We start from the raw sequence: 16,471 nt of genomic DNA on the forward strand, positions 1-16,471 counted from the left end.
CAGGAGCAGGGGCCGAGGAACGAGAGCTCACCCCATCGCGGGGATTCGAACCACTGACCTTCTGATTGGCAAGTCCTAGGCTCTGTGGTTTAACCCAGAGCGCCACCCGTGTCTCACCACCAACGCTGCTCGCCTTCAAAACCCATGCCACTGCTTTCCTTGTAAACACCACAGGACCACTTTTCTCATATGGCTCCTCAGAATACAAAGTAAACGTTGATGGGGATTCCTCCCCTCCCCAAATTTCTGCAGCTTGTCTCTGCTACAAAAGTGTAGGGTGTCACCCAAACGACCAGATTTTATAGTGCACAAGAAAGGAAAGACAAAAGACATGGGCAGCAAACAATGCGGGTGGCAGTTAATATGCCAATGACTATGTATGGGCTGGCTTCACAATGAGTTGAAACATAGGCAATGAACTCCCTTCTCTCCCTCCTCGCAGCGTATCATAGCAACTGTGCTGCTGCAAAGGCTATTTTAAGAACAGTAACTTTTCTCCGAACGTGATTACGAGGCAGAGTGGGCGAGCTCAGCCTATAAAAATGTTGCACTGGGAGCTCTGCAGCATGCAGACTAGGTTTCCCCATGTCCTCAGATTGCAAGCAGTGTGAAATGCTGGGTCTGAGTGCCCTTGATGAAACGGGGGGGGGGGGGGGAGTTGAGCTCCATAGAAACTCCTTTCAATCACCGCTCCAGAAACTTGTAATGAAATAGTAACAAGCATAAGCCGGTCTTGTCATCAGCTTCTGATGAAGGGTGTCTCAAATGGAGGGATGTGAATTCTCTGGCCGGAGATCATTCCAGGTTCCTCACCCATGTTCCTCTTCCAGTAATTGCTTTGGTTTGGATTACAGTGCTGAGCCTATTATTTCTGAGGCAGGGAGGTTGAAGGAAGACCAGTCTCAGTAAGGAAAACATGGCAACACTCTGGCTTGGAGCAGAAAATAATGAAGGATTCTCAACCCTCAGTATATTGTTTACAGTGGCCTAATAGATTCCACCACCCCTATCTTCTGAATTATTTGGGATCCTATCATGTCAGATCAACACAAAGCAAAGGTGGTTTTTAAAAATGTGACTCCCATTGTGCATGGGAAACACAGTATATATATTTCCTTCTGGCTTCTGAAAATGGATCCAGGCTGGGTTTATTTTTTCCTTTTTTAAAGAAAAATCAAATTGTGTACACATTTTGTATAATTTAAATTATACATAGGAAAATGTCAGTGGCTGATTTGAATGAAAGTATAGACCTGCTCTCACATCAAAACAGCATATGTCCTCATAGGTTTTTTTCTCTCCATGGCTTCACATTTTACAGTTTTTGGAGGGAACACTCTTCTCTGAGTTTGCAATACATGTGTCATGTCTGACAACCACATACAGTGAGTTTTTTTAAAAAAACAGTTTCCAGAGAAATGGCCTACATTGGTCTCTTGTAGCAAAACACTTTAAAGACCAATACATTTAGCATAGCATAATCATTTGAGGAGTACAACCCATTTCATCAGAGGCATTGAGTGAGGTCAACAGCTGTCAGGTAACATCTGAGGATGTCACTCCTTGCATCTGCTGATGGGGACTGTGGTCAACAAAAGCTTATGCCATAATAAATTTGTTAGCCTTTAAGGTGCCACAGGACTCTTTGTGGGATTTTGGTCTGTGTATACTCAATGTACGTATACTGGAAAGGTATGTCTGATAGCTACATTCTAACATGTGCACAGAGAAGGCAAATCTTACTTGTTTCATGTGCTGCATGCTAATACCTACACAAGTTTGCCTTTCGTGAATACATTTTGTAGCACATGCTGCAGCCTGCATTGTGTTGTATTTTCAGACTTAGGGAACTGTCCCTGGTGCTGATTTCTCATCTGCTTTTTAAGAAATTCCCTAATCGCCCATATGGTTCCGTAAACTGTAATCATATGTACCATGTTGATAGTAAACTAATAAAAAGCAAGCAAAAGATAAATAAATCCCATGGAGTTGGGTTAAATTGTTTGGGAGAGTAGGGATATCTCTACATGCGCTAATAAGGGAAAGCATACAGCCTTGAGCTATTTTGGTTTGCTCTGTCCTTGCACCTCCCTTATTGGGTGCTTCAACTTCTTTGTGATCAAAAGCATCTTATGGTCTCCTCTAGTGGTCTGTAATGGAAAGAAATAAATTCAACTTCCATTACACAGCTTACTTCACTCCAGTTGCCATGAAAGAGGCAAGAGGCAAGCAGAGCTTAAGTAGTCGCTTTAAAACATACAAGAAATGCATTCAACAAGGCCATTCTCATTCCTAAGATGAGGAAATATCTTATAAACTCCGTTAATTTCAGCCTAGCAAAATGCCCATTAAATGCCATTAAATCAGGTAGGGTATGCAGGGAAAGCAAGGAAGCCAGGGAGATACAGTGTATTTCTGTATGCTCTGCACACACAAAGTCAAAGTTCATTCCTCCCCCAGTCCTTGCCAGTGAGAGATGGGCCACTTATGTTCAGGGATACATTTCACCTGTACCACAATTGTGCCTCCAAATGTTGTGGGTTTTGTTCTCACTATATATGCAAGAAAGTAAACTGGTGAATCTAGATGAGAGCTGGTCCTGACATGTGGATTGGACAAATTCATGAAAGGTAAGGTTATCAATAGGGACACGGGTGGCGCTGTGGGTTAAACCACAGAGCCTAGGACTTGCCGATCAGAAGGTTGGCAGTTCAAATCCCTGTGACGGGGTGAGCTCCCGTTGCTCGGTCCCTGCTCATGCCAACCTAGCAGTTCGAAAGCACGCCAAAGTGCAAGTAGATAAATAGGTACCGCTCTGGCGGGAAGGTAAACAGTGTTTCCTGCGCAGCTCTGGTTCGCCAGAAGCGGCTTAGTCATGCTGGCCACATGACCTGGAAGCTGTACACCGGCTCCCTCGGGCAGTAAAGCGAAATGAGCGCTGCAACCCAGAATCGGCCACGACTGGACCTAATGGTCAGGGGTCCCTTTACCTTTAAGGTTATCAATGGCTGCTGGCCACAAGAGCTATGTTCTATGTCCACTGTCAGAGGAAGTATGCCTCTGAATGCCTGTTGCAAGTAGGGTCACAAGTAGGGCAAGTGCTATTGCACTTAGGTCTTGCTTGTGGGCTTCCCATAATCATCTGGCTGCCCTTCATGAGAACAGGATGCTGAACTGCATGGGCCTTTGGCCTGATCCATCAGGGTTTGTTGTTATGTTCTTACATCAGAATGAAATAACATGCTTTAGGCAGCACCATGTGGAGGAGGAAGTTAGATGAAGACAGGACTTGGTGACGGAATGGTCAGCACATTGGCCCTAGCCTAGCACTATTTAGGATCTGCTTAAGGCAGGAAAATCATGTCTTGGGCCTTCAAAGTTTCGGGCCTATGCTTAAAGTGGGGGCTAAGCCTGTTTCCGTGCTTGGTGACCCCAGGTAATGAGAATTAACTCTGTTCCTAACTGCATAGTCCAATCTCACTATCTGTATAGCATAACCTTGAGCTCTACTAGCATGTGAAGAAATACTGGAATGTCTGTCTATCCTCTCCCTGTCATTCTCCCCTTCCTCCAAACATTGCACCTCCACCACACATGGATAAGCATTTGTATCTCATGTAGAACACCACCAGCACTTATTTAAAGACATTGTGTATATATCTATCATTGTGTATATATCTTCCACGGCAGTCCACCCCATAGCACTACTATGGAGACAGTGCACTGCATCATTTATTGGTTTGTTTTGAGTGCCTGCATACAGCACCCTTAAAACAGGGGTTCCCAGGCTGGTTTTCTGAGAACCATCCAACGAGGCCCTCCTTTAACTCAGAACCGTAGCATGGGAAGTGGGCGTCAGAAAATCCTTAATGGTTTAACTAATGAGAGAATGTCATGGTGTCCTAGATTCTGAAAGCAAAGCAGCAACTGGTGCCACCAGAGCAATGCTGAGTGACCCTTCATCCCCCACATGCCAGGCACTTACCTCAGAAGAGACGCGGCAGGAACATATATCAGCCACAACCAATGCCACCTCACTTGGCGAGGAGCTGCATTCAGAAGAGCTGAGAGAAGATTCAGGTATTGGCTTTGCAATGGTATTGGCCTTCTTTCCATTCCGCTGAGCTGCAATTGAGTCAGTTTGATGCCACAGTAGGATGTAGTGTTGGGCTGGCCCTGTTCTTCTTCCCGAGACCAGAAGCTCTCAACCATTTTACTGAGAGCAACTATGAATGAGACTGCATGTAACTGGAGATAGCATGTTGTCCAGCTTAGGTCCTCTGTACTACATGTTAAAAGCAGTATCATGCCACATGTCTTTCCCCAAGGAATGATGAGAAGTGTAGTTTGTTAAGGGTGCTCTGAGTTGTAAGAAGACCCCCTATTCCCCTCAGATTCTTTGATTCCCAAAGTTCCCTATGAAGAGGGATTGAATGTTAAACCGCTCTGGGACTTGTAGCTCTGTGAGGGGAATAGGGGTCTTCTAACAATTCTCAGCACCCTATTGTTCTCAGGAATCTTTAGGTGAAATCATGGCCATTCATGGTGCTGCTTTAAATATAGAGTGCAGATGGGACCTCAGTTTAGTCATAACAGATTTTCCCATGGATCAGGGATGTTAAACCTGTACCTCTGACCATGCTGGCTGGAACTGATGGAGTCCAATAACGTCTGGAAAGCCACAGCTTCTCCACCTCTGAACTAGATGTGCCACTATTTCATTCTCTTATAATTTTCTGTTTCTGGAGTTAGGGCTACCCACTGGAGCCTCCTTTAAATTGTTCCAATTCACGGCATTCACACAACGATTAAGCCTCATATGATGGTCTCAGGAGTGTCTTTTCCCAGTTGCAGCTAGTAAGCCAGCTGTGGCCATTCTCAGAGAGGCCTGATTATTCCAGTGTGCTCCATGTGCATGTTCCATGTACCTTTGCACCAGGTCTGGAAGCTCTAGCTGGTGCGAAATGCTGTGGCTAGACTGTTGATGAAGACAGACTGGTGCCAGCACATAGCACCAATGCTCAAAAGCTTGCCCTGGCAGCCCATATATAAACAGGACAGATTCAAGGTTCTAGCATTAATTTACAATTTGGTTTCCATATACCTTTGTTAGAATTCCTGCTCCATGATTGCAGTCATGGGATTGTTGTCTATCACATGACGGTATATGTTTTGACTCCACAAAGTGGGAAGTGACGGAGACAGGATGTTTGTGCTACTGTGTTCTGTGAAGTGGGACTATTGTCCTTTGTTCTTTCTCTTTGCTGTCTGATGCTAGAGAGAGAGAGGGAGCCATGTTGCAGTGCTCCATGTGTTTTTATATGTTAATAAAGTAGATTAGCCAAAATGCTGAGTTGATGAGGTCTGTTATGCATGATGTGCAAACTCTGCAGATCCCTAAGTGTGCCGGTGTCAGTTGGCATAGGTCACTGTGATGTTCGGGTAGAATAAAGCTTTTGAAGCTCCAAAACGATCAACCAGGAGGGAGGGAACATGCCAGTCGGGCATGTGTCTCTGCCAGGGTCCTACTCGAGTGTAGGCTGAACTCCTAACAACCTTAAGGACCATCTGATCTCTTATATCCCAACCCAATCACTGAGATCTTTGGAGGACTCTCTGTTGGTGGTCCCACATGACTCAGCTGCATGGCTTGTAGCTACTAGAAGCCATGCATTCAGTGTAGTGGGCTGAAGCCTGTGGAACTCCCTCCCAATTTTGATTAGACAGACACTTTCCTTGTGGAACTTCAGGTGCATAACTAAGAAGTTCTTGATCCAGTAGGCATTTTAAGGGAGTGCTTGATGTTATGATAATTTTTATTTGCCCCATGTTCTGTGGATGGTTTTTATGTATACTGCTTAGTAACTGAGCAGTATAGAAATGTCTCTAATAAGTAAATAAAGCAGGCTTTGGTAACCCAGTAAGGTGGAACAGCTCAGCTCCAGTGAAAGAGTGCAAGTAGCAGAACAGATAATTTATTTTAGGCATATTTATTGGCATGAAGAAAGCCACACAATCGATTCTACTAACTGTTTACTACAGGGAAACAACTTCCATGTGGAGTGATTTAACATGTTGGTTATAATGCATAAACTGATTCTCAGAGATATGAAAAAGACTGTTTATAACCACTTAACGGCAAAAGGAAACAAGTCAGGGTTGACAAATATCTTTTATCTTCCTCAGTGCTGGGTTGTTGTCATTTATAGAATTTGTTTTATTTACTTCCATCATTTCTAGACCACCCGTGGGCCAAAGCCCCCTGGGCATCTTGCAAAAATCAATAAAAACACAAATACAATGCAATCTGTAAAATGATATCTGCAGAAACACCACAAAAACATAGAACTGACATAAAACATGAACAAAAGCAATGTAGAAACAGAGTAGCATAATATATAGAAGCCAACCTAAAATAAACCAAAGAGAAGGCAATTTGTGCTGAAACCTAAATGCACTAAAACATACTGAAATAAATGACCTGGGAAACAAGTCTCAACCTGGTGCCAAAGGCATCATAATTTAGGCACCAGGTGAGCATCTCTGGGGGAGGGCATTTCACAGTCAGGGTGCCCCCACCGAGAAGGCCTATTTATATGCTACTTTGGGGTCCTAAATGCAGCTCACAAGACAATGAAAGCCAGTCTAAATACAATGGAACCAAGAGCAGAATAAAACAGTCCAAGTGTTGTCAATGGGGGAGACCAAACCAAACTGAAAGCCAGGAAAAAGGAGAAACCCTTATTAGCTCACCTAAAGCTTGAAAGGAAGGGAGCCAGCAGGTAGCCATGCCACCTAACAAGATGGGTGTTTGAGGTCTTCTGAGGTCTCTTCGCCCTCCAGTTTAATGAGACACATCCAGGACTTTGGTTTGAAGCAAAAGGCCCCAACCAAGCATCAGATGCAGGGTTGCTTCAGGCATGGCCAACTTGGCTGCTGGACAGAGTGAGGTGGCTGACTCAGATGGCAGATGCTGAAAGGTGAGGAACAGGCTAAACTGTGGGTGCCATGCTGCATTCCTGTTGCCCCTAAGCTACCCTGCAGCTGTCCTTATATACAGTGGGGGACACTGTCCTATCAATCATGTTAAAAAAGATTCTGGTCAGACCATCTGTTGGAATGGTAGCAGGAGGTCCCACCTTGTCCTTTGCCACAAGCAGGAGAATGAATTGGGCTGGTCCGAGACAAGTCCTGAAGATGATTTGGCTCCCCAGACAGAAGAGTTACTCACCCAGCTGAGCCTGAAATAGATTCCTCTGCAGGAAGCATCGTTGTTTCATAGGAATTCCTGAGCACAGCATCCGCAGGAGGAGATTTTGCAGCATGCTGGAGGCAGGCGAAGAGGATGGTAAAGCAGAAATAGCTGCACAGGTTTTCCTTATGAAAGAGCAGCTTACTTCCTTGATGGAGCAAGTGGATCAGACAGTATGGATCTGTCATTGCAGAAGCAATGGAGAGGAATGAAATGAAAGCAGGAGGAGTTCCAGAATAAAAATAACTAAGCTACAGAACAGCTTATGCAGGGACAACCCACATTTGGGGTGGAGGAGGATAGAGGATATGGAATAGGTAGAGGAGTCTGATCTTGGAAAGGTTTTAAAATAATGGCTACTGGAAAACTACTGGAAAACTACAGCCATGCAAAAGCCAGAGGCTTCTATACGCACTCATGTGTCACATATCTCCATCCTCTTACTAGGCAAGTGAAAGGCTCTATCACAAGTTCAAGGTCATATTCCATCTAGTCCAAAGCACTCAAGGAAAGGCCTGCAGAGGACTCCAAGGGCTCCCATCCATGCTTTACAGAGACTTTAAAATAAATGGCAACGTTTCACTCCATCGGCAAGTCTCTGGAAGGCTGATTTAACTTTCCCTGCAATTGCAAACTCTGATAAGCCTGGGCTCCTGCTTAATGCAGAGCTTTCTAATCACGTTCAATCACACTTCCAGACCTTTGCACCAATCCTGCAAAGGTCTGCAGGGCAGCCAGTGCACCCAAGATTGTTGAGGGTGGGCTTGCATGCACATCCCATCCCTGGTTTGACCCATTGTGCTTTCAGTTGAATGCTTAGTTGTGTAACTAGCTTTATAAGATGAGGATGCTCTCAGTGAGTGCTGATGGAGAGAGGTTAACACTTCATCAAGCCATTACTTATTGCCTCAAAGACTGGAGAAGTTTCTCCACTTACACCTAGCTCTATTTTCCTGCATCTGCGTACCTATATTTGGTAGTCCACCAGAGCTGTTAGCGTTTTGTTTTTAATTTCATCAATCAGTCCATTGCCCACCCCCCGCTTGCATTTACTGCACTTCTTTACATGTATCTTTAATAAAACTCTGTAGTTGAATTAGTGGAAATAGTTACATTGGGGGGGGGGTTGACTAGATGACCCTCAGGGTCCCTTCTAACTCTGCAATTCTATAATTTCTGGCTTTCAATTTTGAGGTGGGACTTAAGAGAGTGAGAGAGAATTGGCACATTTAGGGATGGATTTTGTTCAATCCACTTTTTTGTTTTAAGGAAGTTGAGCTAATTCACACCTCTCAGATGGATCTGAGAGGATCGGAAAATAATTATCCTTCAGATTTTGCAGTTCTCTTTATTTTGTGGTGTAGTTCTCCACTTTAAAATGTATAGAAAATACCAAAATAATAGAATCAGGATTGTTGAGTCGGAAGGCACCCTAATGGTCATCTTGTTCAATGCCCTGCAGTGCAGGAAGCAGAATGCATATGAATTGTGGATTTTTCAGCATACCTTGAGATAGTATGATTTCCAATACCTATTTTATGATAACCTACATATTTAAAAGGGACGCGGGTGGTGCTGTGGTCTTAACCACTGAGCCTCTTGGGCTGCCGATCAGAAGGTTGGTGGTTCGAATCCCCACAACGGGGTGAGCTCCTGTTGCTCAGTCCCAGCTCCTGCCAACCTAGCAGTTCGAAAGCACACCAGTGCAAGTAGATAAATAGGTACCGCTCTGTTGGGAAGGTAAACGGCATTTCCATGTGCTGCTCTGGTTTCGGTGTTCCGTTGTGGCAGAAGCGGCTTATGTGCTGGCCACATGACCCGGAAAAACTGTCTGTGGAAAAACGCCGGCTCCCTCAACCTGTAAAGTGATATGAGCACCGCAACCCCAGAGTCATCTGCGACTGGACTTAACTGCCAGGGTTCCTTTGCCTTTACCCTTTTACATATTTAAATGAGAAATTTCATAAGTTAATACAGAAGCGGAACAGAGCAGACATGCAGGAGATCTGAGAGAACATGCTAGGCATTGTGGACAGGAAGGGGCCATAGGCAGTGCTGGTTAAATGGCACATTCAGCTCAAGGAAGTGAAGATGGAGAAATAAATATTGGGGTACATGGGACTTAAGGGATACTGTGGCAAGGTGACAGAGGGTTTCATAAGGCAAAGGTGTTTATGATGGATCTAGGACTAGATTTGAAGCCAGTGTAGAGAATTAAGGGTCTGATTTAAAGCCAGCTGCCCAGTCAGTAGAGCATGAGTCTCTTAATCTCTGGGTCTTGGGTTTGAGCCCTACATTGGGCAAAAGATTCCTTCATCGCAGGGGTAGATGACCCTTGTTGTCCCAACTCTACGATTCTGTAAGTGGCAAGAAAGGTGAATGGCAACAGAGTTCTGAACAGAGGTGAGATAAAAAAATTCCTGGTTATCATCAAAACAGGGAAGTGTTCTTCCAAAGGCTTTGGCTGCTGAAATGCAGCGCTTCTTTTGGATTCAGACAGGCAATGAAGACCACCCAAGCTGCTCTGTTTTATATACAGGATGTGGAAAATAAAGAACAAAGCAAGAGGAAACAGGTGGTCTCTTATGAAGCCACCTGTTGCTAGAGATTCCTTTCCCCTCTTGGGCAGGCAATGGGTCAAACTCTTCCTAGGCCATCTCAGTGCAGACCTTGCTGTCGACACCATGAGATGTTGTCCGTTGTTTCTTGCATTGTTCTTTATTTCCCTCACCCTGTAAATAAAGCCTGCTAAAGAACACCTTTGATGGCCCCCATTGCTTATCCTAACCTTAAAGAACCACTGCCATAGGCAACTGGGACCTTTGGCGTAACAGGAAAGGCAATTAATTGCTCAGCTGGAGCAAGCCCTGTTACAATTGGATGTGCTGCTTGGCATATTTGTCTGTAATGCAGGCTATAAAGAATTTATGCAGAGAGCTGTACATTGCACAAAGCCAGGGCATTCTCCCTTCAGAAATAATGCATATGTTTCACAGCACATTGCCCCTAAAGGCAGACACATTATGATTAAGCATCAAATATTTATGTAGGAATGGGCATGCTGCATTGGGATATTGTAACAATGGCGATAGAAATGCACATTTTGCTTTCGGGGGGAGGCAGAGAAAATTTACAAGTATTCAGAAAGCTTTGCATGAACGGCCAGTTGGAAAGGATTTTGAGAAACAGCGGCTTGCAAGTAGCTTTTACAGCACGTTGGTAATATTTTTCCCTTCAGAGAATACAATGAGCATTTCTTTAATTCAGTTTGCTCCCTCCTTCTGCTGCCCTCTACTGTCTGAACCAGCAGGCTTATGAATCTCTTTAATTCTGCATTCCTTGGCTTCATTTTATCATGCACTATTCAGCACATTCCCATAGGTGCACTGCAAGTCACCCACCACCAAAACTGATGGGACTCATCAGCCACGACTATGTTGCCATTGAAATAAAGGGGACTACGAAGCAATGGCTACTAAGAGCATAAGTAGAACTCTGCTGGAATAGGCCAAAAGCCCATCTAGTGCAGCATCCTGTTCTCACAGCGGCCAATCAGGTGCCCACGGGAAGCTGAGTCCCATGGCACTTCCAGCACTTGCCATTCCCAGCAGCTAATATTCAGAAGCATTGTGCCCCGGGCCGGATTTAGGTTTGATGAGGCCCTAAGCTACTGAAGGTAATGGGGACCTTTATATGCCCAGCTGTCCTTTGTCAACAAATTGTCACTGTTTTTTGAGTTTGAGTTTGGATTCGATATCCCACTTTATCACTACCCTAAGGAGTCTCAAAGCGGCTAACAATCTCCTTTTCCCTTCCTCCCCCACAACAAACACTCTGTGAGGTGAGTGGGGCTGAGAGACTTCAGAGAGAAGTGTGGCTAGCCCAAGGTCACCCAGCAGTTGCATGTGGAAGAGCGGGGAATCAAACACGGTTCACCAGATTACGAGTCTACTGCTCTTAACCACTACACCACACTGGCTCTTTTTGTGTTGAATATATGCTATATGGTACTTTATGGACCTAATAAGTATCGAAAGCCACTTGCACATGTAGAATGTAGGCACCCTATATATAGAAATGAGCAAACCAGTGATATTTTAGGGAGCAGGCTAGCAGGCAGTGCCCATTACTTACATCATAGGAGCCTACACAGCACAAAACACTGTTGCTGTATATAGGTTTTATTTTATTTGCTTTTCATCTTATATTTTGGAAATGTACATCCAGTTTTTCCCCTTTAATTTTTTTGGGGGCCCCCAAGAGAGTGGGGCCCTAAGCTATAACTTGTTTAGCTTATATGTAAATCCAGCACTGATTGTGCCTCTCCAGCTGTGGTGATACAACACAGCCATCACGACTAGCAGCCATTGACAGCTATGTTCTGCCTTCAATATTCTGTTTCTTTCAGTGAGACCAAGGCTGAATTCTCACACTCTTGAAGGATCCCCGACTGAACTCAATAGGGCTTATTTCTGAGTGGGCATGGCTCTGATTGCACAGTTCCTTATGACTAATGTTAGCAGGATGGTAACCTTTAGTGTGAAGTGTGTCGGAATTGTAACACTTGTAACGATGAAGGTAGCTTTTTAAATCATTATATATGTCACCCCAGTAATAGCCTGTGTGGTAGGGTTATCGCTCCATTTTGCTGAAAGAAAATGAGTGTTAAGGGTGCTGAGAGTTGTTAGGTGACACACCTCTCCACTCACAGAGCTACACTTTCCAGAAACTTTAACAAACTCATTATTCCCAGGATTCCTTGGAAGAAGCCATAGCTGTTAGAGTTGTATAACAGTGCTTTAAATATATGGCACAGATGTGGTCCAAGCTGCCCACACTAAGGGATCTGGCAGCTTTCTATCTATCAGGTGGAGCACAAGATTAGCTCTTTAATTTCCAAGTCAAGGAGGATTCTGTCCTGGTTAAATCAATCTATATTTCCCTCTTCTGAATGACATCTCCAGATGTCTAGGAAGCAAGAAACCAGAGAATAATCTGAGGGTTTGGGGATCAATGGCATTCGTGATAGGAATATATTCTGCACTTCTTCATCAAGTGGTATTGTAGGAAAGTCAAATCGTTCATTAGCACTAAGGGGTCGAGCTTTCTTATATCTCCCTTGGCCTGCTGTTTAAATCTGTGACCTTTAAAATACGCTTTTAAACACTTCAGACATATACTCTATATAAAGAATCATTTTTAAATTCTATTTATGCAAACAAGCTCAAAGCCTCAGTGCTTCATTAAAGGTATGAGAGGTTTCCCTCTCCCACCCCACCAATTTCAAAACAGTACCTTGCAGTAAAATCAGTTTCAGTAACCCCTAAAGGAGCACGCCAAAGAGAGCACTCAAAACTTCAGCAGCAAGAACATCTCCATCTAATATGACAGGGAGCCATAAGCAAAAAGGCCCTCTCTCTTGTTGCCACCTTCCGAACTGAGGAGGGTCTCAGATGAAGATTGGCAGGTTCAGATGGGAAGAAACACTCCTAAAGATATTGAGATCCTGAGCTGTAAAGGCCTTTATGAGTTTAAATCAGCCCAGAACCAGTGTCATTTTCAGCCTGTTGGCATCAGGTGGCCACAGTCTGCACTAGCTGCAGTTTCCAGACTGTCTTCAAGGGTAGTCCCAGGCAAAGTGCAGGGCAGGAATTTAATCTTGAGGTCACCAGAGCATAGAGTACTGTAGCCAGGTTAGCCCTGCCAGAAAGGGTCGTAATGGGGCCACCAGCTAAGGCAGTGGAAACCATGCCATGGAGGCCACCTCAAACTACAAACCCAGCCCCCTGCAATGCAGGGATCTCAGCTAAAGCATCCATGACAGGCGGCCATCCAACCTCTGCTGAGAAACCTCCAAGGAAGGAGAGTCCACAACCTCCTGAGGGAGTCTGTTCCACTGTCAAAGAGTAATGTCAGAAACTTCTTCCTGTTGTTTAGCCGGAAACTCAGTCTTGTCTTGAACAAATTTCAGTTTATTGGCTCTCATCCAATCCATAATCGCAACCAGCCACCAGTTCAGTACATAAAGCATTTCTGTACAGCAGCCTCCCCCCAAATGGTGCTTTCCCAGTGTTGTTGGACTACAACACCTATCATCCATGGCCATTGGCCATGATAGCTGGGGCTGATGGGAGCTGTAGTCTGAGGACATCCAGAGGGCACCAAGTTATGGAAGGCTGATGCGCTATCAAAAAGGGGTGTTATTTGGACCTTGTGTGCATTTTGCATGTGTGCATCTTTGTGTGTGTTGTAAAGAAAAGCCATTTGAGACTCTTGCTTTCCAACACAGTATGCAATTGTTTTCTTTCAGTCAACCCAGCTGCTGGTTGTCATTTTCAGCAGTCCTCTTGGCTTCCTAGCCATGACTGACCATGACCATTGTTTACATGTGCAATGCAGCTCCTTGTATCCCTTGTCTTCCCTCTTGCCTGTACCTCCCTGTGCACTGCCATCAGTCTTAATTTGATGTCCTACAAATCCTGCCACCTCTGATCCTGTCTCCTCAGCCAAGAAGACGCCAGCTTCCTCAGATGAACGTGAAAATGCCAGCCTGCCAGCCTCTGAAGAGAATCCACAAGCCTTACTTCTTCCGGAATCCACGGAATCGCCCCAGAAGCAGATGGAAAGGAACTCAGCTCAGCTCCCCAGCCCTCCTCCATCACTTCCAGTTCCGCCACCTAAGACTGTCTCCAAAGTCTCGAAGATTGTACCAGGTGAGCCTTATTCAGGACTTGTCTTTAGGGCTAAAATAGAAATAAAATAGGAAGTTGCCAGACCATTCTAGCTGTATAATGTCAACACTGGCTAGCAGCAGCTCTCCAGGGTTCCCTGGAGAATATTTTTTAGCACTACTTGGAGATACAGGGCGTGAAGAACCTGAAAATGCAATGCATCTAAAATTGAGATACAACCCTTCCCTTAGAAGGCAGAACTCCAACATTATGAGGGGTATGCATTATGACTTCAGAACACAAGGGTAATTGTAGTGGCACTGCAGAGGTGTGGGAACGCCATGTTTGGTAGAAACTTCATATCTTCCCAGATCAGTAGTTCTGCTCCCAAATTGTCCTGCAATCTGATATGTTGATATTCAGTGAAAAAGAATGGAGGCCAGAAGGTCTGGTGGTGATGGAGGAGAAAACTGCTCTTCCGATCCATGACATGGAGGCTCAGCCTATTTTAAAAATGATGGGATTCCACCCAGCTCCTTCTTATAATTTGTAGGAGTGGTGAGAGTTCACATGTCATGGGATTCAGTGTTTGTTTTCCAACATTTAATAGATAAGAAGCAATAATTTATAGTTTCTGACTCTTGGCAATGGTTGACATTTCATGTCTGATGCCTGCCAAGATCAAAACAATCAGGAGATGCAGGAGGAAATCTTTTGCGTCACCAGGTTTGAATTCACATGGGATATTCACAATGCAAAAGTGAATTTCAGTCTGAACTTAATCGTAAAGTCCCTGTTCACATCAAATATTTTTAAAATACATTAAAATTATTGACAAAATCCAGAATTATTATTTTTTTAAGTTTAACAAATATTAGTGACCTCGGGTGCTAGGTTTTATGACAACTGGATACCCAAAATAGGGCTAATGAGGAACAAGAGGGGGAGATCTTGTGGGAACCCCAACTTTGGCAGAAGTTAAATAAACAATCTTTGAGGGGGGGAATGTACCTGAATCAGAGCTCATCAGTTCTATGATCATATTTCTTGCACATAAATAATGGTGGAGATGGTACCCTGCAACTCTGTTAATGCTGGTTGTTACTGGTTTCACTAAGGTTGATAGATGCTCAGCTGAAGCTGTGCATTCTCATTCGAATTTGAAGAACAGGAAGCATAAAGTAAAAGGGGGTGAATGAAGCTATATTAGGGCTGGGCGATATATTGTCCAAAACCATCCAAGTCCACATCATGATACCGGTTTCATAATTCTCGACCAGGGAATATATTGTGAATCATGATGTGTGTGTGTGTGTGTGTGTGTGTGTGTGTGTGTGTGTGTGTGCGTGCACGCTATGCAAAAATCACAATGTGGGAAAAACCGTGGAGCCAGCCAATATCTCTTCATAGCTCCATTCTAATTTCAGACATTGTGATATATTGCGATGTTGAAAACCAGATATCACCCGGCCCTACAAGCCATAGGAGATGCCACATCCTTGAAGGCAAGTGTGGCTAACCTGTGGCTCTCCACATGGTTGGACTACAGCTCCCATCATTCCTGACTATTGGCCATACATGTAAGGTGGAGTCCAATACACCTGGTTTAGCCACCCCTGCCTTAAGCTACAAGGAATGGACCCAGGGAAAGCAAAGCACCTTGAAGGATGGGATAGCTTTTCTGATGGTCCCAATTGCCACGAGCCAGCACTGTAACAAGGGCGCACAGTTCACTCAAGCTCCACCTTTAGCCATTTTAAGATACTTGAAAAGTAAAATCTACATTAGGGGACGGTTCTTATTTCTTTGCCATCCACAGCACGCCTTCCAGTTTGGGAGCCTCTGGATTTAAATCCATGCTTGTGCCACTGGGTGGCGTTAAGTCATCGACAGTGGCTGAAGTCAAGTCTATTGCAGCAATTATTTCAGCGGTTCCTTTGTAAACTGTGTGTGGGTTTGTTTTTGTTTTTAACGGAAATGCGCTTTATTGGGAAATCACCAACCAAGGTCCGTGGGTGAAATCTCAGTGCATAATCCATGCAGCTTCAAAGGCTGGTTTCCCACCCCACCCCAAGTTCAGACCTTGGCAGTTAGAAAAGTGTTCTTCAAGGACCAGTTATGGCAGTTAAGCTTCCATGAAGCACAGCTGGCTGACTTGTAATAGCTTCAGCACATAAAGATAAACCACAGAAAGAGTACCTTGTTGTTGTTGGCATCTCAGGAGACAATGGAGTGTGCCTCCAGGGGTCAAGTCAAACCACTGTGTTAGCAGCACCAAAGTGACCTCCCCAGGCACAAGCCTGGGCAGTGTGTATGGAGGTCCTGGGCTGCCCAGACAACAAGACCCCCAACTCTTGGCCTTGTTGATGTGGTCCTAAGGAGAGCAGAGCAATATGTATGGGACCTGCTTGGCTGCAGGGGTTTCCAGAAGGAGGTGTACAAGGAGCAATCCAACCATTCCTGATTTGTGTAGGGTTTGCTCCTTAGCCTTTTCTTGTCCTGGTGATATCCCACAAGATATTGAACGCCAAGAACTAACAGTAGCAGC

At 44.6% G+C, this 16,471-nt stretch overlaps 1 protein-coding gene across 4 annotated transcripts in view; it reads left to right on the forward strand.

Moving 5' to 3' along the window:
- Positions 1-16,471, forward strand: part of PHACTR3 (phosphatase and actin regulator 3) — a 207,507-nt gene that overhangs the window by 107,770 nt on the left and 83,266 nt on the right. For 2 of the 4 annotated variants that reach the window (XM_053394402.1, XM_053394403.1), the window contains 2 exons: positions 3,907-4,080; positions 13,759-13,965. In XM_053394402.1, the coding sequence (XP_053250377.1) occupies positions 3,907-4,080; positions 13,759-13,965 (381 nt within the window). The remainder of the gene's footprint in view (positions 1-3,906; positions 4,081-13,758; positions 13,966-16,471) is intronic. The other 2 variants (XM_053394404.1, XM_053394405.1) reach the window with 1 other exon arrangement.

Source organism: Podarcis raffonei, chromosome 6, assembly GCF_027172205.1.
Source record: "Podarcis raffonei isolate rPodRaf1 chromosome 6, rPodRaf1.pri, whole genome shotgun sequence".
NCBI lineage: Eukaryota > Metazoa > Chordata > Lepidosauria > Squamata > Lacertidae > Podarcis > Podarcis raffonei.